Source organism: Musca domestica, unplaced genomic scaffold (genome assembly GCF_030504385.1).
Source record: "Musca domestica strain aabys unplaced genomic scaffold, Musca_domestica.polishedcontigs.V.1.1 4, whole genome shotgun sequence".
Classification (NCBI taxonomy): Eukaryota; Metazoa; Arthropoda; class Insecta; order Diptera; family Muscidae; genus Musca; species Musca domestica.
Window position 1 is genome coordinate 5,727,338 of NW_026712328.1, and position 24,173 is coordinate 5,751,510.

General features: G+C 34.7%; 1 protein-coding gene across 1 annotated transcript in view; it reads right to left on the minus strand.

Annotated features, from left to right (window-relative positions):
* The window catches only part of LOC101898901 (synaptosomal-associated protein 25), a 750,023-nt gene that overhangs the window by 137,683 nt on the left and 588,167 nt on the right, over positions 1 to 24,173 (minus strand). Inside the window, exon 6 of the mRNA XM_059126630.1 lies at positions 2,309 to 2,437. Coding sequence (XP_058982613.1) covers positions 2,309 to 2,437 — 129 coding nt within the window. The remainder of the gene's footprint in view (positions 1 to 2,308; positions 2,438 to 24,173) is intronic.

A 24,173-nucleotide genomic window follows, 5' to 3' on the forward strand; every position in this document is an offset into this window, starting at 1 on the left:
AATATCGGGAGGTACCGTTATATGGGGGCTATAAGAAACGAACTTAACATGCCTACTGGCAAAATGAACATGTGTGGAAAATTTAGCCTTCAATCTCAATTCGTTCGAAAGATAGCGTGATTACAATAATGTCGCTAAAATCATCAATATACTGAATATCGGGAGGTACCGTTATATGAGGGCTATATGACCCAAGTGGACCTACATGACCCATTTACGAACGTAACCTGCCTACTGGCAAAATAAATATGTGTGCAAAAATTTAGCTTTCTATCTCAATTCGTTCGAAAGAAAGCTTGATTACAATATACAGACAGACATCGAATCGACTTAGAATTTTAAGCTGATCAAGAATATATATACTTTGTTGGGTCTGACATGAGTATTTCGTGGAGTTACAAACGGAATGACAAAATTAATATACCCTCCGTAGAATGGTGGAGGGTATAAAACCAACTTATAAGGTTATGCTAACTTTAGTTTGCTAAAGAAATCAAAACAGTGGAGAAAATTAGAATTTTTTATATGAAGGAAAAGATCACAAGGGTATAAAGAGTTTCTGTCATATATGGGAGAATGGCTCCACATAAAACCAGGAGAACTGATAAGGATTGGTGGCTCTTTCTGAAACCAAGGTACACCCTGTCATACACCTTGCTAAACGTGCCAACTTTCCTTTACTTAATAAAGTACGCCAACTCTGTCTTTTCAATTCGAAAATATTATTAATTGTAATGCATGATCTAAAAGTCTATTCGACATAATAAAACTCTAGTACAGAGTTAAATATGGTACCTTTTAAGTCAAACTACCTTTCTATTTGCATAGTTCCTCTAGTAGTTTTAAAAACAATAGCAATGGGATTATTTTGCTTAACAACGAAATCACTACCCCATATTACTACAGAACCCCTCCTGATTTGGCTTAATACACGTAACTTTGACAGTGGAAAACTGTGATGGTGGAAGTCGCCGTCTCCTTATGTCCACAAAACGAATTTCACTTTATTTTTTTATATTTATAAATTAAAATAATTATTACCTTACTACGAACGGTATATTAACTTTGCCGAACGAAGGTTAAGTTCGTAAATCGATCATGTTGGTTCACGTTTTTATCTAGCCCCCATGTAATGGTACCTCTCAATGTTCTATGTTTTCAAATTTCGTATTAAAACTACTTATGTAGGTCCTCGTATTTGTTCATGCCTGTAGTACCCAATAGGAGCTTCAAATATGAAATTCATAGCAATTCCGTCAAATAATGTCGCTACTATCATGAAATTACCGAAAAGGTAGGTACCATTATATGTGGGGTACACAAAGACGTGGCAAGTAATTTGTTGTCATAGATTGTAGCACCAATTAAGATCTTCCATTACGAAATATGAGACAATTCCGGTTTATAATGTCGCAAAAATCATCCGAATATTGAGAGTTCATATTATATGAAGGCTATACGAAAATGTAGACCGACATGACCCATGTACGAATTTAACCTGCCTTTGCCTGTGGAAATTTTTAGCCTTTTATCTCAATTCCTCCCGATATTCATTCTTTTTGGGATTTTAGCGACATTATTCGCCGGAATTGTTTCAAATTTGGTATTTGAAGTTCGTAATGGGTACTACAGCCCATGGCACAATTACAGAAGGTAAAACAAAGCTACTCCATACATAAATACAATATTTTTCTTTTGGTGCCCTTATTCTGTCAAAACGTATACATATTTTGTGTATATGTGTGTATTGTTTTTAATAAAAAATACGATAATTTTATAACCCCAAAACTCCAATCTTATTTCGCAAATAAACAAAATAAACTGTTGCATATTTAAAATCTATTTGATACTATAAGACTCCAGCACAGAGTTGTATTTTTTTACTTTCCTTGAAGTTGAGCAACCTTTCTTAATGAGCCATGCTAGAGCCTATGAGAGAATATCGTCTGAGCAGGTCCACGTTTTGGTATAACCTCCCAATATAATTGTACCTGCCTATATTCGGTATTTTGATGATCTTAGCTACATTATTCATCGAATTATGACAAAAGTTGCCGATGCAGGTCCACGTCGTCGTATAGACCCTAATATAACGGCTACATTCGGTATTTTTAAGATTTTAACAATTGCCAAATTATTTCCAAATGGTAAATGGTATTAAAAGTTCGGTCTGGCTGAACTTACAACTTTTTAATTGTAATTTTGATAATTTTGTTATTTAAAACAAACATTTGTGATTATAACTATTGACATTTTCTAATACAAAATAATATTTGATTTAAGATAAGTATGTGCACAAAAATCCTACCTTCCGATATATCCTGCTTGAGCCATCATACCATTTCTGTCATCCATTACCCTTTGAGGTTGATTGTTTACCACCTTTCCATCATCATTTCCTTTCCATGTTCCATCATCTTCTTTGAATGACTGGCTCCTATAAAGATAATATTGAAGAAAAAAGTTAGAAATGGTATGTAAAACCACACAGTTTTTCGTATACTAAAGAAAAATCAAGTTTCAATATTTGATATGGTATATATCAATATTATTAATTTGGGGTTTTTACGTGGTCGAATTTCTCCTCGTGTGGGTTCAGCAATTGCTATAGCCCCTGTTTGTTTATATTTGTCTGTTAACATAAATAGTAAATGTTTTGTTTGTTTAATTATTTTACACTTATATTTTTAGGTCCGTTACGATAAATTCCGAATTTAAGTAGAGCCACGAATTTAACAGAGAAAATAACATAGCTATGTTAACTTAACAGAGCTACATAAAAATTGTTTTTTCCTTAATATTTTTGATTATTAATTACTTATCGTATAAAAACGCTAACAAAATGCATTATATAATCATAATTAAATTATATTCCACAGATTGTAAGGCAACATACACCCATTAACTCGTAGCACAATACTATGCGCCAAGACAAGTTTACACCAAACTGTGCCTTCCAGGACAATTCTGCCGGCACAATATGGGTACGTACGGAAAGCTTATGAAGTCTACTATCCATTGTCATTAACAAAATTATAGGAACGTCCGGCCAGTTCCGAGGTATATGGTCATTTCTGGAGGTATCCTTGGAACAGGATAACTCCATTGGCCAATATGCCTTCCAGGACAATTCCGCCGACACAATATGGGTACCTACGGAAAGCTTATGAAGTCTACTATACATTGGCTTTAAGAAAAAACACGTGGAAAAAAATTGTTGGGATCTGGATTTGAACCCGGGCCACTGTCAGCAAAGTGAGTGTGTGTGTTACATCACATACACACAGATTCTAAGGTATTTGGGCATTTCGGACGGATAGTAGACTTCATAAGTAGATAGTAGACTTCATAAACTTTCCGTAGGTACCCATATTGTGCCGGCAGAATTGTCCTGGAAGGTATATTGGCCAATGGAGGTATCCTGTTCCAAGGATACCTCCAGAAATCACCATATACCTCGGAACTGGCCGGACCTTCCTATAATTTTTTAATGCCAATGGAAAGTAGACTTCATAAGCTTTCCGTAGGTACCTATATTGTACCGTCAGAATTGTCCTGGAAGGCATATTGGCCAATGGAGTTATCCTGATCCAAGGATACCTCCAGAAATCACCATATACCTCGGAACTGGCCGGACCTTCCTATAATTTTGTTAATGCCATTGGATAGTAGACTTCATAAGCTTTCCGTAGGTACCTATATTGTACCGGCAGAATTGTCCTGGAAGGTATATTGGCCAATGGAGTTATCCTGTTCCAAGGATACCTCCAGAAATCACCATATACCTCGGAACTGGCCGGACCTTCCCATAAATTTGTTAATGCCAATGGATAATAGACTTCATAAGCTTTCCGTATGTACCCACATTGTGCCGGCAGAATTGTCCTGGAAGGCATATTGGCCAATGGAGTTATCCTGTTCCAAGGATACCTCCTGAAATCACCATATACCTCGGAACTGGCCGGACCTTCCTATAATTTTGTTAATGCCATTGGATAGTAAACTTCATAAGCTTTCTGTAGGTACCTATGTTGTACCGGCAGAATTGTCCTGGAAGGTATATTGGCCAATGGAGTTATCCTGTTCCAAAGATACCTCCAGAAATCACCATATACCTCGGAACTGGCCGGACGTTCCTATAATTTTGTTAATGCCAATGGATAGTAGACTTCATAAGCTTTCCGTACGTACCCATATTGTGCCGGCAGAATTGTCCTGGAAGGCACAGTTTGGTGTAAACTTGTCCTGGCGCATAGTATTGTGCTACGAGTTAATGGGTGTATGTTGCCTTACAATCTTTGGAATATAATTTAATTATGATTATATAATGCATTTTGTTAGCGTTTTTATACGATAAGTAATTAATAATCAAAAATATTAAGGAAAAAACAATTTTTATGTAGCTCTGTTAAGTTAACATAGCTATGTTATTTTCTCTGTTAAATTCGTGGCTCTAGTTAAATTCGGAATTTATAGTAACGGACCTTATATTTTTATTATTTATTTTGTGCTGTTCTCGAATTATTTGCTTGTTTGGCATAAATTTGTGTGCATCACTGCAATTGAAGGTTATTTAACTAACTTTTATTGTGTTATTTTGAAAAATTTGTGTTCACTCATTATAAGAATTGGTCTTAGTTACTCTTTTACATATTTTTTTACTCATAACTTTCTAATATAAATAGTAACAGCAATAAACATTCTATGACTGCTTGCCTAATAATAAACAAAATCTAAATTTATTCAAAGCGGTTTTATTTCTAAGCACAGAGTGGCAAATAATAAATAAAACACCACTAATATTCGCTAGGTGGAATTAACTGAATTTTTGAGGGAAGTATTCCCCAAGATTTTACGGAATTGAATTTGTTTCAATCCCTTAAACGTAGGAAATTTAAATAGTAAAACTGTAAAGTTTCAGTCGTTGATTCGAATAAATACTTTCGATTTTAAATTCAGAGAAATTGAAGGAAGAATTTTAGATAATAAACAAAGAAAAAACTAGAAAATTTAGTGGAAGGAATGAAGCATGTTTTTAAGGACAAAGCAGACCCAATTCCAGAGGAGGAACATTTTATTGATACAGGGAACCACAGACCAATTCAATCATGTCCTCTATATCATATTTCCGCAAACAGGAAAGAAAAATTATAAACAGAAATACGGATATGTTGAAGAAACATATTATTCAGGAAGAAGAATCTACACTGACGTTTCTCCTAATCCTGATCACCGAAATGTCAGGAGAAGTTCGAGTTTGTGTAGATTATCGCCGATTAAATGCGATCACTACAACAGACAAATACCCTCTTCCAAGAATGGATTATTTGTTGAATGCAGCGAAAATATGTCATATGTTTACAATCAACTTGAAGTCTGGATATTGGCAGATTTAAAGAGCAGAAAAAATAAAATAACAACAACATTTACAACACCCTTTTTCAACAGAATGCCAGTTGGATTAAAAACGCAGCCGCAACATTTCAAAGACCTGTGAATAAATTTCGAAATGATCTTTCTCAAACAACTATTTCAGTATATTTGGATGGCATTATAATATGCTCAACGGATATAAAATCTCATATTAAAGACTTGCGCAAAACCTTTGACAGAATCAAAACGTTTAATTTGCGGCTTAATGGAGCAAAATGCAATTTTTGTAAGCCTAAAGTTAAATGCATAGGTCATATATTAAGTAAAATTGGATTAATAGCAGATCCTCAAGAATTTAAAGCAGCTCATTTCATTTTTACAAACGTGTTCATGGTATCGTCGTTTTAAACCGAATTTTGCACACAGTTTAACTAAGAAAAACTGGAAATGGACCGAAATTTAAAATGAAACTTTTTTAAAATTGAAAACGCTTCTTGCAACAGATAAATCATTCTGAGCCATTTATTTTGAAAAAAGACGCTAGTAATTATGCGCGATAAGGAATACGACTTTGGCTACAAGCAGAACGGAACTATTCAACAACAGAAAGGGTAGCATTGGCAGTTACAAACTTCCTTGTTTATATTGAGGAATCAGAAATATTGGTTCTCACAGGCCACTAACCATTAAAGTGTCTTATTAGCTTAAAATCGACTACATGTCGTTTAGCCATATTGGCATTAGAGCTTCAGTGTTGTAACTCTTTGGGTATACTCTAGGAGGACAAAACATCGTTGCAGACATTCTTTCCAGGCCACACTGAGAAAATATCAGCTTGAGGTTGAAGAAGTAAAAACAATCATTAACTCGTTTGAAAATTATACCGACGATATTTCTAGATACACTAGAAAAGGATACCTCATGATAGATGGAATTTTATATCGATATTTTTCCAACCAAGATACGGGAAATGGACAGCTGTAGTGCCAAAGTTAATGCACAGTAAAATACTATGGCGTTTTCATGTCAATCCCTTAGCGGGACATTACAGCATTGAAAAAACAATCAAACGAATTGCTCCACAATATTATGGGAATGGCACGAGGGCAGAAATAGCTAATTATGTGAAAAGTTGTGATGAATGTAAACGTTACAAATCAACTAATTCAAGACCACAAGCACTAATCGCACTTTATCCAGTAATCAACGTTTTGAAGTTGTGGCTTTCGTCCTTTTCCAATATTATGGGAAAGGCACGAGGGCAGAAATAACTAATGAATGTCAACGTTACAAATCGACTAATTCAAGACCACAATAAGTATATCGTACTGTTTCCAGTAATCAACGCTTCGAAGTTGTGGCTTTCGTCCTTCTTCAACCACTCCCAAGAACTACACAAAGACATAAATGGATTCTGATAACTGAAGACATTTGTAGTCATTGGGTAGAGCTATTTGCACTGAGAGTAGCAACTGACAGTTGTAATGAGTGAACACAAATACTCATTACAAGAATTGTTCTCAGTTACTCTTTTACATATTGTTTTAATCATAACTTACTAATATAGGCAGTAACCCATCTTGTAATTGATTCGTTCTTGATTCATATATACAAAGCGGTTTTATTTCCAAGCCTAGAGTGGCAAATAATATTGAACCCTAGGCGTAAGCGAACTTGTGGTCTGACACTGTTCTTACCTCATGCAAACATAAAAAATAATTTTATATTTAGAGGACAGCTTGGACTTAATCTGGCTTTGACCCTAAATATTAACAAAGAGTCTCATTCCCTTCAGTATTACTAAAATTTTATATATATATTTTTTTTGGTTTTAAAAATAAAATTTAAATTTTAATATATATTTTTGTTACTAGTACGTTATTTTAGTTTTTAATAAGTACTAAATATTTACCGATATAGTAATGAAGTTCACCGTAAAGAAATAGAAACAAGTAAAAAAGCTGTAAGTTCGGCTGGGCCGAGCCTTGAATACCCTACACCATTTCAACGAATTCGGCAATTTTCAAAAAAAAAAAAACAGTTAACAAATTTGTTGAAATTTTAAAAATACCGAATGTAGCCGTTATATAAGGGTCTATGCGACGACGTGAACCTGCATAGGCAACTTTTACTATAACTATCTAATCATAAAAATCATAAAAAATCTGTTTATAATGTAGCTAAAATCATCAAAAGACCGAATTTAGGGAGGTATCTTGGAGGTTATACCAAAACGTGACCCGCAGAGAAAAATTTTTTCATACGCTGTAGTATCCATTACGAACTTCGAATACCAAAATTTAAAACAATTCCGTTAAATAATGTCGCTAAAATCATCAAATATCGGGGGGTACCGTTATATGGGACCTATAGGAAGACCTGGACTTGCACACACAATTTTCTGTCATAGGCTGTAGTATCCATGACAACCTTCAGATACCAAATTTGCCGCTAAAATCATCAAAATACCGAATATCGGGGGTACCGTTATATGGGGACTATACGACGACGTGGACCTGCACAGACAACTTTCTGTATTGGGCTGTAGTATCTATTACGAACTTCAAATACCAAATTTGAAACAAATCCATTAAATAATATCGCTAAAATTATCAAAATACCGAATAACGGGAGGTGCTGTTTGTAAGGGGGCTATATTAAAACGTAGACCTACATGGCCCATTTACGAACATACCCTGCCTACTGGAAAAATAAACATGTGTGCAAAATTTTAGCCGTCTATCTCAATTCATCCGAAATATAGCGTGATTACAACAGACAGACAGATGTACAGACAGACAGACGGACATCGCTTAGAATTTTATGCTGATCAAGAATATATATACTTTGTTGGGTCTGACTTGAGTATTTCGAGGAGTTACAAACGGAATGACAAATTAATATACCATCCATAGGATGATGGAGGGTATAAAAACAATGAATTGAAATAAATAATAGTTGTTATAACTTCCATCCACAAAACCATCTGAGAAATGCTAAAAATATTTTTTATTAATTTGAAGTTTGGCAACACTTGTAGCATCAAGATGTTTTCTTTTCTGTTTCAAATTGTGCGTACAAAATTGTTGAATTATTTTTCTGTATCGGTGAAAGAATCGTTTTAGTGCACACTAGTGAAGTGTGAAATTTTCGTTCCAGTTATTTTATTTTCAAGATAACTAAATTGATTTCTGCCTTCCTACTAGCGACAATTTGTTTGTTTATCTTTCTTGTTTGCTTAGTCTGACGTTTGTTGTATTAGTTTTTGTTTCGCTGTTCACTTGTCTATAATCATTGTTTATATTCTTTAGCATGTTTCTAGACAGCTATATTTGATACCGTTATTTCTATTGTAAAAATGTAATCAAGTATAAGTTTGAGCATATTTTCAGGCATAGATTTAACAATGGCTTGTTTATACAAAGAGTGTAATATAAGAAGTTTAACTGAGCATCTAATTGCATGTTGGTTGTGCGAGAAACATGTTAGTTTAAAATGTGTTGGTTGCAATGGCAAACAGTTTCATCTCATTACAAATAGATAAAAAGGTCTTCGTTGGGCTAGCATCGATTGTAGGTCACTTGTAGCCGATTTTTATCGTCTTTTTAGGACAGCTTAAATCGAAATATCAGAAATGAAGAAGGATTTCGATGCTGTACAATCAAAGTTTAATAAATTTGAAAATATGTTTGCAAAATTTGAATACGGAGATGGTTCTCCTAAGAGAGAGAGAGAGAAAGCTTCAGCTTTTGCTCACGGTAATAATTTAATTTAATCTAAATAAGTCTAAATTCACCAATTGTTGTTCCGCCATGCAATATTGTAGAAGACTTATCTTCTCATAACCAACTCGCGCTTTCGTCGGCGAAACCTAAAATAAATTCTTTATGTGCAAGTCCTGCAAACGAAGTTCTATCTTTAGAAACAATTGTATCTTCCGAAATGTATTCTACCGTACAACCAGTACCAGATAGCGCATCACCATCAATTTCTGATCTGAGCCCCCTCCTTCCACTAACAGCAAGAAGTTGGTAGTAGTTGCACCCAGAAGAAGTATATTTTTATCTAGACTCCATTGTAAGACTTCTATAGAAAATATTGCTGATGATATACAGCCAAAATACCAGAATCTTAGCGATAATGATTATAAAATTTTTAAGTTTAACTCGTGAACTCGAAGAGATCCATCTATTAAAATAATTGTTCCATCTTACATGTTTCAAAATATATTGAATAGTTCATCTTGGCCTCAATGTGTTTTAGTAAAGGAATTTGTGAATATGGAAAATCTAACACTGTAAACTCAACAGTTCCCCCTGTGTTGCCTATGTTAAAAAGAGTAATTAAATCTTTGACCTTACTTTACCAAAACGTTGGAGATCTTAATACTAAGTTTAAACATATTTATTTGCAATCTTCTGGCTGGGACTTCATAATCTTGCTTTTCACTGAAACCTGGCTAAAAGCAGATATTGGTGATACTGAGATTTTGTCTGATCAATATCAAATTTATATAAGAGACAGATTACATAAAAATGGTGGGGATTTCTGATAGCTGTTCGTAACTCCATTGGTTCTGAGCGCAATATAGTAACTATTGACAACAATAATATAGAATTTGTATCCGTTAAATTAAATTACTTAAGCAACGTCATTATTTTAACATGCTCCTATATTGCTCCACATTCTGATGTTGAAATTTGCCTTGGATATGCAGACTTAATAAAACAAATCTCGAAGTTAGAAATTTCAGAATTAGAATTGATTTGCTTCGATGATTTTAATTTACCTCAATTTACATATGTTTCTGGTGAAAATAAAGTTAATTATGTACCAGTTTTGCCAAATGCTAAACCGCACTAGATTATGACGTTTTGGTAGTGCTTGCAATGCTTTTGACTGATAGTCACTCCAAAATCGATAATTATGTTTTTACGTACCTATTGAGTTTCGTCGCTGTACACAATTCAAAAAATTGATAGAACACCATTTTAAAAATTAAATTCTCTGGTCTTTAAGACGATTACTATTATATTATGGTTAAATTAAAAACCAAACTGAAAGTGATTGACAGTGAAATAAAACACGAATTCATTGTTGTTCCGTTTTATCTAGACTAAAAATTATTACCACCAGTTACCTCAAACGACGCACAGTGGTCGATTTGAAAAAATTAGGCGGCCAAAAATATTTTTATACATTAATGACTTTGAAATATATTATTCTAAAAAAATATGTATTAATTCAACAAAATATAACATAAACTCATTTTATATAACAAGAACTTATTTTATTTTCATAAATTATAAATAAATAAATATTATAAATAAATTAAATTGTCTTATTCAAAGATGTTTCTATCTCGACTTCTTCGTGCTCAATACATGATTGTGTGCGGAGCTCGGCAGGTTCTAATAGTTCTATAACTTCACTGGAAAACATCTTGTGTGAAGTTTTCTTTAACGATCTTTCACTACTTATGATTGGATCTGAAGTAAGAAGCAATCTTTGATAAACATCACGGTTACATTCTTCCCTTGAAAATGTTTACGAAAAATTCTGTCTGTATGACTGAAAATGTTAATAACGATCTTCTGCAGCCTCCTCCGACAATTGGTCGATTAGAAGCAGTGCATTATCTATTATGGTGGCCCCATGTAATAGTAATTTATGGATTGATGGAGTCATGGGATGCCAGTCGTATAATTCCACATACAATTGCGCGGTGTTGAAGGCATATTCTTTGAATTTTGTTGTATTTATTTTGTGTCCACTTGAAATCGCTTCTTATGTGCCTATTGTGCCTATTATGTCACGGAAGGGGTGGCGTGTGGTTTTTTAAAAAATGGGGGGTAATTCTCCGAAGTGTTTACTATACTTAGAATTCAATATTTTTTACCTACGAGTATTTTTAATTTTGGCCGCCTATTTACTCAATATCTACCTATGTGCAACTTTTCAAGATATTAAGAGAAGATATGTAAGGACTTGTACAAAACTAATTTGGGTTGCGTTACCGATAAAGAGCGTCAGTGCAAGGCATGATACATCTCATATTTCAGACAATCTGTTGAGGAGTTTTGGATAATTGTCAAACCATTTTATGATTCCACTAGAAAAGATAAAAAATTCACTTTCGGTAAACTGGAGCTTGAACATTTGTCTTGTTAAAAAATCACTTTTGCAATTTTAGCGATGAAAAACGGGATGACAAAAAGTGGAAACCAGTGTTTTACTATTCTTAAAGAACCGCGGAAGCCGAATCGAAACAACTATGAATTATCAAAATAATAATGATTGCAGTTCGTCAACTCTTACTGTGAATTAACAGGAACTACATACTGTAATTGATATATGTGCATTAGATCTTTTTATACCCTTCACCATACTATGGCGGATATATTTACTTTGTCATTCCGTTCGTAACTCCTCGAAAAACTCATGTAAGACCCAACAAAGCTTAAAATTCTATGTCGATTTAGCTACGTCCGTCTGTCTGTTGTAATCATGCTATCTTTCGAATGAATCCAGATAAAAGGCTAAAATTTTGCAGGCATGATTTTTTGTCAATATTTATAACGGTACCTCTCGATATTCGGTATTTTGAGGATTTTAGCGACATTATTCACCGGAATTGTTTCAAATTTGGTACTTGAAGTTCGTAATGGATACTGCACCCTAGGACAGAAAATTTTATGTGCAGATCCACGTCTTCGTATAGCCTCCATATAACGGTACCTCCCAATATTCGGTATTTTGATGATTTTAGCGACATTTTTCACAGGAATTGTTTTAAATTTGGCATTTTAAGTTCGTAATGGATACTTTAGGCTATGAGAGAAAATTTTCTGTGCAGGTCCACGTCTTCGTATAGCCCTCATATAACGGTACCTTCCGTAATTCGGTACTTTGTTGATTTTAGCGACATTATTCCCCGGAATTCTTTCAAATTTGGTATTTGAAGCTCGTAATGGATGCTACAGCCTAAGACAGAAAATTGTCTACGCAGGTCCAGGTCTTCGTATAGGCCCCAGTACATCCCAATATTCGGTATTTTGACGATTTTAGGTACAATACTCACCGAAATTGTTTGAGATGTAGTATTTTATGTTCGTAATGGATGCTACAGCCTGTGACAGAGAATGGTCTATGTAGGTCCAGGTCTTCATATAGATTCGATATAACGGCATCTCCCTCTATATGGTATGTTGATGATCTTAGCTACATAATTTATCGTTTACTTCACGTTTTGAATTTGAATATGGTAATGGCTTATGACAAACAATGCATATTTAGGTTCACGTCGTATAGACCCCAATATAACGGCTATATTCAATATTTTTAATATTTTAACAGAACTTTTAATGGATTTTATTTTTTGAAAATTTCCAAATTCGATCCAACTTTTGGGAGGTATTCAATGTTCGACCCGGCCGAATTTACTGCTTTTTAACTTGTTTTCTAATGACTCGAAGGTCTCCTCCCCACATTTTCTTATTTAATGTGGACTTTATTAAAAAGACACCTGCCTTATCTCTCTCATCTGCACTAGGTGGCCTCGGTATTATAAAAAGTAATATAAAATATTAAAATACAATACAATATTAAAAGTTAAATATATGTAAGAGAATTGACATTTTAGGAGAAAGCGAAGAAATGGGTCTTCCCTATGAACCTCTTTAACCATTATGTAATTGTTGATATTGACAGCTCGTTTTGCAGCCAGCCTCGATTTGCCTTCTACGATGTGGGCAATTCTTCCAGTTTACAGCTTTACAGCCAAGCCGTCGCGTTCGGTTTCATATGCAAGTTATACTCCCTTTTTTATAAGACAAATAATTAGTAAGTTGTCTTATTACCACTTTCAAAGCCTTGAACTTACGTTCTGTCTCCTGGTTAGCCGCTATAATTTCCACGGCTACACACAGACTATTCTCGACTTTCCCAATCAAATCCGTGACAAATTTGAAGCCATTTCATTTTCATTTTTGTGTGATATCGAGGCAATAGAGGTTGCCTTGCACCTTCTATTTATCTCATCTCGGCTACCACTGCTTCGCGTTCCTTTCGCTAATTGTCCAGTTTGGATGTAATGTCAGTCACTTGTGTTTTTAAGCCACGGACTTTATACTCCGAAGACTTTACTTTGAGATTTGTTTGAACCCTTACTGCATGCACTCTTCCTCAGCAGCCACCGATTCACACTTGAGTTCCCGTATGAGATTTTGTAGGACATGAGTATGTTGATTCACATCAACCTTAAATTTTAAATCTCGATGAAACTTAACATTAAACGCCTGCAACATTTCCCATCATTGGCATCCTCAGCAACTTTCAGGCTACATTCAAGCTTTATGTTCGTTGCTCGTAACTCGTCCAATTTACTCTTTGTCTCCTCTGATAATTTGGCGTATTGATTAGGTACAGCTATTTTTATTTTAAACTACAGCCAATATTCAACTCATTACATCCTTCTTAACATCTTCAACCGTCATCCTTTCAAAGGTCCTTTTTTGCTATTTTCCATCGCTAAAGCTTCGTTCACGTGCAATAGCGTATGGTAGCTTATAGCTGTTTTACTAATACAATTTTGTCTGCCTTTTGTTGTAGACAGAAGCAACACATTTTTAATTGTTTAGCATAGAACTTTCTCTCGACTGGTGCTATCGGAAAGAAATTTCCTCCGTCATCTTGTGACCAATTTCATTACACGATTCCTGTATTGTTGATTCATTTATTCGTCTTCGTTTCTGGCGGGTTTTTTACCGATTCGTTCTCCCGGGGGTAGGCTCCATCCCTTTTGTCTGAAGATCTCAGATATGAAGGCCCCTCGGTAAGTGTGTGCACCACCGCCACAGTCTTCTTTTGATGTCTCTTTCTGACTCAGCATCATTTTAATTGGCCGATAAATTTCCTCTGTATGGGAACAAATTCAGCTATAGTCTTAGATCGGTAACTTTTTACTCTTGAAGAAAATTTTCAGCCTAACAGACAGAATTTCCTCGATGTTGGAGCAAATTTTACCACATTTATGCGGAGATTTTTTTGGCTTTCTTCATTATCCGCCACTTATCCGGCCCGTGTCACCAATGTAAACCGGGATCATTAATTTCATAAAAGATCCCAAGTCTTTCTTTAATAAGTGGTTGTAAGACACTAATTTAGTAATAAAAATGTTTCTTAAGAACTAATATTAACTTAACTTAGCATTCAGTGTAAAAGAGAAAGAAACGGTGTTCTTTAGGAATACTAAAAACTGAAAAGTTACTTTTTGTTATTCCTATCAGGTGGGGTCTAGTGATCTGTTCAGATATCATGATAAAATGGGATATGTCAGTATCAGTAAAATTAAATAATTAATATACTAGGGCCCGAATTACGAACTTATTGGGGCGAAAAATTGCGACGCAATTCTAGTTAACTTTTTTCACACATTTTTTTAAAAAAAGCGTAACCGAAAAATTAGATGCAATATCTTTCTTAATGTCTGAGTAAATAGGCAGAGCTTTATTTTAAAAACTTTTTGCTCAATGGCATTCTTCACGTATTTTGATAATGTATCCAAATTTAGAGAAGGGACTCCATCTGATCATGAAAATATATTTTTGGGGTCTACGACGAATATTAAGAAGTGTCACAAACTTGAGTGAGGTTGTGCTGAGCCTTGTTGGAATGTCCAAGGTCTGCGGCCAAAATGTTTATTGGCTTTATTACACCGTCCAGAATATTTTTGCGATAATATTCGGCATTTATTCTGATGCCACGGCCGATTGATACGAGCGGAGAGCGACCATCGTCTGTTATGGCGGCCCACACCATCACCATGGCCGGTGCTTGAGTTCTGGTGGCCAACCGAAGGTGCACATTTTCAGCTGACCTCTTTGGCAAAAAAAAAAAACGATCATTTTGTTTGTTAACAAACTGCTGGACATCGAATGCTTTCTCATCGGAGAAAACTAAATTCGGCAGTTCACCACTTTCGGCCAAGTGAAGAAACTCTTTAGCTCTTTTGAGTCTATTTTCTTTCTGTTGCGGTGTAAGTTCTTGCACTTTTTGCAATTTCAATGGCTTTACCTCGAGCTCATTTTTCAATATGTTCAGCTCATGATCCATTTTTCGGCAACTGCGACGCGGGTTTCGATCAAGTCGCTTCTTTACTTTTCGAACCATTTCTGCTGATGCTGCTGTTTTTTCCATCCACTTCCTTGACGTCGGGCTACGCTATCAGAATCACGGTAACGAGCGATGGTACGAGACAAAAAAAAAATATTTACATTTAAATTCTGTAGTGCTCTTACGATAGCCACTTGTGGTTTTTCAACCAAATGTAATTACATCACACTATAACGCTTGGATTCCATCTCGAATAACTTTTTTTTTCTGGAAATCTCTCACCAAAATGTTTTTGTATGCTTGTAAACAATATAATAAGCTGTCACTGGAATAATTTTACAGCTCTCGGACGAGTGGCTTAGAAATGACAACAGTCTGAAGTTGGTTGCAATTTTTCCATCTTGTGTATAATTGAGAAATTTCTCATATGCATTATCATTTAGTTTCTAATAATACTCAATGATTTCGTCACTTGTTTTCTGATTTATTCATATTTAGAGGAGTAAATATATACCTAAATTTGACTTAGATTTCCTCCAATTAAAAAGCTTGTAAAACCAACTTTAATTAATCTCCAAATTTTTATATGTCAAGACTTATATTTTTTAGCATTAGTTCCCAAATTATTGTTTCTGAATTTGAATTCCTTTTTACCATATGTTTTATAATTTTAGAATAAATTATAGTGTATCCTTGTTAATAGAAAGATGATGCTAAAGATGTTAATAGATAAAAGACATGTAAAATCTCCTTCGGGGTCTCAACAAAATATGGAGTCTTAGAGATAATGGTAGGGGTAGGGTAATTTGGCTCGACTCCAACAACCATCACGAAAACAAATTTTCGTTTATGTTTAGAAAAGTACACTCTTATAATATTCCTGCAGAGATAAAACGCGGTGGCTATTTATTTTTTTAAAAAGTTTTATTAATTAGAGAACAAACTTGAAAAATGGTATGTACACCAAAGAGAATCAAATTTGAAGTAAAGAAAAATTATTTTCTGCAAAAATAAGTATTCAACAAAAAATGTAAACGTATGTGATTGAAACAATATAAAAATTACTGAGTTTTTTTTTAAATTGAAATATTCAGAGTGTCTCAACACCCACTCTCAATCACTACGTTTCAATTGTAGTTCATCTCGAAGCTTTATGAACTTGCTTGTATCCAATGATTTTGTAAACATGTCTGCTACTTGCGACTCTGTTGATATATGTTGAACTCTATGATTCCTTTGGCTATGTAATTTTGTATAAAGTGATTCTTCACATCAATATGTTTTGATCTTTTGCTGCCAGAATTTCGCGCTATGCCAATACATCCTTTATTGTCCTCATAAATAATAACAGGTATATTCTCATATAGAACGTTGAACTCTATACGAATTCCTCTAATTCAAATAGCTTCCGAAACAATATAACTGAAAAAAACCCGCTTACAGATTTGCGGACTGTGCTATCTGTTATCGGCATCTACGAACCGTAATCTCTTCATCCCCACAATTATATTGGCAAACCATGTGGAGTTTTTTAGTTCCTTTAATGTAGCAAAAAATTCTTTTTAATGTAGACCAATGTATCTCGCCTGGACTGTTTTGAAATCTGCTCATGTACGATTCTCATGTAAGAAATTGGCGATTTTCTTTTCCTGAATCTGTTGCACATAAGGAAAACAGTCTTCGACAAAACAAACATCTCTTGCCATAACTATGTTTTGGATTCCACAATCTGTATCCATTACACTACAACCCATCATAACCATTTCTTGTGATTTTGAGTTCAGTATTTTTCTTTTCTGTTTAGCAACCCAAACAAATGCCATACATCCAAAAACTCTTTGTTTTGAAATGTTAGGCTTAAACTTGTATCACAATTCGGCAGTGTCTTTTTGTCAGAAAGAGATTTGCTGGGGCTTCTATTTATAAGATATGCTGCTGTTAATGATGCTTCCCAGTATTTAACCATATGGTTTGTCCGTTAACTCTTGTGTTTCTATTGGAAGAAATAATGCCTTTTCCATTGGAGTTTTTGTAGGATTGCACTCTTTCATTGAGAATTTTTCAATTATATTTGCAATGTGATTTTTCTGATTCGGCTTCATTGTGCCTTTAGTTCTATCATATTCAATTATCGCTCCCAAGTAATATTGTAGGGGTCCACAATCCGACATTTTGAATGATACGTAGATCCGATTTTACTCTATTGTTATCAAATCATTTCCCGCAATCAATACATTACAAAACCAAATTTCTTTGAAACAGTGTAAAAAGACACGGATCTGTTAAAGATTTTAAAAGCCAAGCTGGAGCAAGAAATCGTAAAATTTTTTGTTCCAGCATCTTGGGCTTTGTTTAAGTCCATAAAGCGACTCTCGTAACTTGCATATTTTATGAGCGTTTAATCCATCAGGAACTTCAATGTAAATATCTTTTTTTAATCTCCTTAAAAAAAACAGCTTTCACATCAAACTGGTGTACACGTGAATGTCTCTTTACGCACACTGCTAATATTATCCGAATTGTACTAAATTTCGCCACCACTGAATTGGTCTCTTCACAGTCAATTCCGGCTTTCTGAAGGAAGCTACTAGTCGGGCTGTGTATCGAACGGGATTACCATTTGCATCCTATTTGATACGAAATACCCATTTGCATTTTAATACTTTATGGTTGACAGGGCGTGGAACCAAATCCCAAACACGATTTTCTTCAGTAGAGTCAAGCTCTTCCTTCACAGCTCTCATCCAGTTATCTTTAAAAGAATCCCTCATGATTTCGTCATATGTTTTAAGCTCCACTAACCATGGGAAATTGCAGAATTTGCATTTCCTGTTGTATAACCTATTAATTTCGCCATTAATCTTCCGCTTTTTCTTGGCTCTAATGAAACAGCTCCACTGTTTGGAGGTTCAGATCGCGTAGCCGTGGCTTCATTTTCGTTATTAGTAGTTTCTTCATAGGCAGAATGGATATCGTTATACTTTTCTGCAAAAACCAATTCATCATCTCAATTACTTTCATCATTACTGAAATGTTCAGCAGAAACGATATTCTCCACACATCCGCCCTCTTGGTCTTTGCTGCGGAATCTTATAGGTAATTGGCGATTTTCTTCTTCCTGAATCTATTGCACATAAGGAAAACAGTCTTCGACAAAACGAACATCTCTTTCAATAACTATGTTTTGGATTCCACAATCTGTATCCATTACACCATAACCCATCATTACAATTTCTTGTGATTTTGAATTCACTTTTTTTATACCCTCCACCATACATAGTATGGAGGGTATATTAAGTTAGTCATTCCGTTTGTAACTCATCGAAATAATCATTTTAGATCCAACAAAGTATATATATTCTTGATCAGTGTAAAACTCTAAGACGATTTAGCCATTTCCGTCCGTCTGTACGTCTGACCGTCTGTTGTAATCACGCTACAGTCAAAACGAATTAATATAGGTAGCTAAAATTTTGCACAGATCTGTCTTTTTTTGTCTGCAGGCAAGTCAGATTCGAAGATGGGCTACATCGGTTTACGATATCGTATAGCCCCCATACAGCGGTACCCCCTGATATTCGGTATTTTGATGATTTTAGCCACATTTTCCAATGGTATTGTCTGAAATTCCACACAAAGAGTTCCTTGTGAGTAATTTATCCCCTGTAAGATAATTATCTATATAAGTCCACGATATCGTATAGCCCCAATATAACGGTAACTCTTCGATATTAGGTATTTTGACGATTTTAGCCACATTTTTCAACGGAATTATCCCACACAAGGAGTTCCTTGTGAGTACTTTATCCCCAGACAAAAATTTGTCTATCTAGGTCCACAATAACGTATTTTCCAAACTAACCCCCCCCCCCCCATATATCGGCACCTTCCAATATTAGGTATTTTAAAGATTTTATCTGAATTTTTAATGGATTTTATTTTTTTGAAAATTTTCTAATTCGTTTGAAATGGTGGAGGGTATTCAAAGTTCGGCCCGGCCGAATTTCCGGTTTTTTACTTGTTTTCTTTTCTGTTTAGCAACCCAAACAAATGCCTTACATCCGAAAACTCTAAGTTTTGAAATGTTAGGTTTGAACTTGAACAATTCGGCAAGTGTCTTTTTGTCAGAAAGAGATTTGCTGGGGCTTCTATTTATAAGATATGCTGCTGTTAATGATGCTTCAACCCAATTCTTTCGGAGAAACAGATTCTAAAAACATAGACTTACTTTTTCAACCAAAGTGCTGTTAAATCTTTCAGCAACCCCGTTTTGCTGTGGGGTATAACTAACAAAGTGTTGATGCTGAATGTCTACAGTTATAGCTGTGGTCTACAGTTATAGCTGTTATCTAGCTGTTGCTTCAAATTCGACAAATTTTTCAAATACATCTGATTTCCATTTGAGAATGCGAAGAGGCTTTAATCATCTATGAAGCTTGCAAAATCACTTTGACCATCCCATGTTCGCGTATCAATTGTTCCACATATATTACTATGTATTCTTTCGAGAATGCTACTGGAGTTTGGACGACTATCTTTAAAAAGAAGACGACGTTGTTTACCCTGAACATATGCAGACTTAACATTTTCCAAACCATCAAATATTTTATATCAAACCATTTCTTTCAGACAATTGTCACTAGGGTTACCCATTCTCAATAATTTTCCCTATCTTCAATTCTTATTTGCAATTCGTACAAACTTCCTGTTTTGGGAGCTGTCATAATGACTTTTCCATCCCTTTTCAACGTAGCGTCATTATTAGAAAATTCAAAGCATATTCCATTTTCTGTTAGCTTTGGCACAGACAGAATATACCCCGATGTCTTTTAGCATATAGGACATCTTTCATTGTGATTGGTGTATCTTTCCAATACCCGTTGGTTGCACCTTCCTTGTAAGCTAAAATATTTGTAGTGTCTTTCGTAACTTTTATGGTAATGGGTTCATTAAAATTTTGGCTATTATTGAAACACATTATACATGTGAACCGTCGGCCCAGAATCTATTTTGAATACTAAATCTTCAGACTTACATTTAATTATCTTACCTTCGAAGCTGGCGCTGTACTAGCTTTTTCATTTTGCAAACGAACGTGGTAATTCTTTTTTTTATGGACCTTTTTCTTACAGTGGAAACATACACCAAGGTATTTTTTCGACTTTTTCACACCACTTAACGCAAATGTCGTAAATGTATCCATGTCACAACGATTTTGTCTTATCGCTTCATCTGTCAATAGCCTTTGCTTAACTATTTCGTCAGATAGAAAGTCTTCTTCATTCATATTTCCAACGCGACCATAATTAAAAAATATGGCGTTTGACTTTGTTGCAGTTTTTTATCTCATTCTGTAGGTGTTCTCATAGCATACCTGTAGTGCGATTCTTTAACTTTTTTACCGAACCAACATCGTTTGTTAACGAAAAATATCAGTTTATTCTGTAAAACATAATTATCGATTTTTATACCCTACACCACACCGTGGTCAGGGTATTATGCCGTTGTGCATTTGTTTGTAACATAGAGAAAGAAGTGATATAGTCCCATAGTTCCATGTGATGATTCTGTGTCGATTATGCATGCCCGTTCGTCCTATTGCCCAATCGAGATGAAATTTTGCACAAATCTGTTGCTTGGCCAAAGGACGAACACTACTTAAATTGGGGATAAACGGTCAAAATTTAGATATAGGTCCCATATATATCTTCGTCCGATTTGCTCTTTATTGTGCGCCAAATGTGTAATATAAGCCCCAATAGGATAGAATTTAGCATATAAGCCTAGAAACAAGAATGTCAAAATTAAGATATAACTATAGCGCCCATATATTGTGTTCATCCGATTTGTTATTTTTGGATTTCGATAAATATCGGCATAGACAGAAATGAAACCGCAAATTTGGCGGAAATCGCTTCAAATTTCGATTTAAATATTATGTTACTTACATATTAGTTTCTTTCGAATTTAAATTACAACTGCTTTAAATTCTTAATACGCATTCAAAAATAATCATGGTTGTTATGATTTATTTTTCATAAATTCTCCTTAAAAACGTTTATTTGTTGTGGGTAGCTCTACTAAATATGGTGTAGGGTATACTAAAGTCTTTCAGCCTTTCTTTACTCGTTAATGTCAGTAAGAGTTAACGACGAATATCGATAACATGAAGAAATGTCAAAAAGCGTATGAATGTTTTCTATGCCTTCCACCATAGTATGGAGGGTATATTAAGTTTGTTATTCCGTTTGTAACACCTCAAAATATACATTTTTGACCCCACATAAAATATATATTCTTGATCAGCATACACTTCTATGTCGATTTATCGATGTCTGTCCGTCTGTGGAAATCACTCCAGCTTCCGAGCGAAATGAAGTGGATTGATAAAATTTTCCTTAAATGTGTATTAAATCGTTTTGGTACAGCCCCCATATAATGGTACCTCCCGATATTGGGTATTTTGGTGATTAATGCTAATTTATTTTCTAATCAAAATCCCGTTACATATTCCAAATTTCTTTGGAATCGAACATACTTATCGTGTATGGTGCATCAAATACATGAAATCCGTCGAAAATATATATGGGAGCTATATCCAAATCTGAACCGATTTCAATTAAATTTGACAAATTCATTTTGGCTCCCAATTCCGTTACTTATTTTAAATTTCATTACAATTGGAAATACATATCGTGTTTGGTCCACCAAATACATGAAATCGGCCGAAAATGTATATGGGAGCTATATCCAAATCTGAACCGATTTCAATATAATTTGGGAAATCAATTCTTTAGATAAAATCTATCACACGTTTCAAATTTCATTGAAATTGGGGATACATAGCGTGTTTGGAGGTCAAATGCTTGAAATCGGCAGAAAATATATATGGGAGCTATATCCAAATCTGAACCGATTCCAATTTAATTTGACAAATTTATTTTCGGATCAAATTCCGTCACACATTCCAAATTTTATTGGAATCGGACATTCATATTGTGTTTGAGGCATCAAATGAACGAAATCGGTGGAAAATATATATGGGAGCTATATCCAAATCTGAACAGATTACAAAATAATTTGGCAAACTTATTTTTTCGTTACGTATTCCAACTTTGGAGACTGTATCTTCAACCAATCAATATATATGTGCATATAAAATCTAAATTTTTGGGAGGTACCTCCGATTCTGGTGCTATATCTCCAGTTCCAAGTGGATATAAGTGGAGATATATATATATATATATATATATATATATATATATATATATATATATATATATATTCTCGGCCGATTTCACATATTAGACGCACCAATTTCAATGAAATATGAAAAGTGCGGCGGAATTTGGTCTAAAAGTAATTTTTTTAAAATTATATTTAAATCGGATCAGGATCAACGCCTTAGGCTAACAATAAAAAACAACACAACATTTGAAATACGCTTATTACGGCGAAGTATGTTGCTATCCCGAATTCACTAATTGCAATAGAAATGCCACTCAACTTCAAAAGATTGCAGTTTACTGCACGCTTGGTATTTGCTATGAAATAAATAAATCCGAAGGACAAACCCTTTGTGTGTGTATGTCATGATACTGCTTCTCTAATGGTTTTGTTTATTTACGCATTAAAGTAGTGCAATATTTTTTTTTTATTATACCCTCCACCATACTATGGAGGCTATATTAATTTTGTCATTCCGTTTGTAACTCCTCGAAATACTCATGTCAGACCCAACAAAGTATATATATTCTTGATCAGCGATTTAGCAATGTCTGTCTGTCTGTCTGTCTGTCTGTCCGTCTGTCTGTCCGTCTGTCTGTTGTAATCACGCTATCTTTCGAACAAAATTGAGATAGAAGGCTAAAATTTTGCACAAATGTATATTTTCCCAGTAGGCAGGTTAAGCTCGTAAATGGGCCATGTAGGTCCAAGTTATCATATAGCCCCCATATAACGGTACCTCCCGATATTCGGTATTTTGATGATTTTAGCGACATTATTCACTAGAATTATTTTAAATTTTGCATTTGAAGTTCGTAATGGATACTACAGCCTAAGACAGAAAATTATCTGTGCAGGTCCACGTCATCGTGTAGCCCCCATATAACGGTACCCCCCGATATTCGGTATTTTGATGATTTTAGCGACATTGTTTACCGGAATCGTTTCAAATTTGGTATTTGAAGTTCGTAATGGATACTACATCCTAAACCAAAAAATGAGCCATGTAGGTCTACTTCTTTATATAGCCCCCATATAACGGTACCCCCGATATTCGGTATTTTGATTACTTTAACGACATTGTTTACCGGAATCGTTTCAAATTTGGTATTTGAAGTTCGTAATGAATACTACATCCAAAGTCAAAAAATGAGAAATGTAGGTCCACGTCTTCATATAGCCCCCATATAACGGTACCCCCCGATATTCGGTATTTTTATGATTTTAGCGACATTATTTACAGGGATTGTTTCAAATTTCGCATGTGAAGTTCGTAATGGATACTTCAGCCCATGCCAGAAAAGTGTCTGTGCAGGTCCACGTCTTCGTATAGCCCCCATATAACGGTACCCCCCATATTCGGTATTTTGATGATTTTAGCTACTTTATAAACAGATTTTTCTTGAAGTTTCTCATTTAAATATTTAATAATTTATGATAAAAGTTGCCTATGCAGGCCC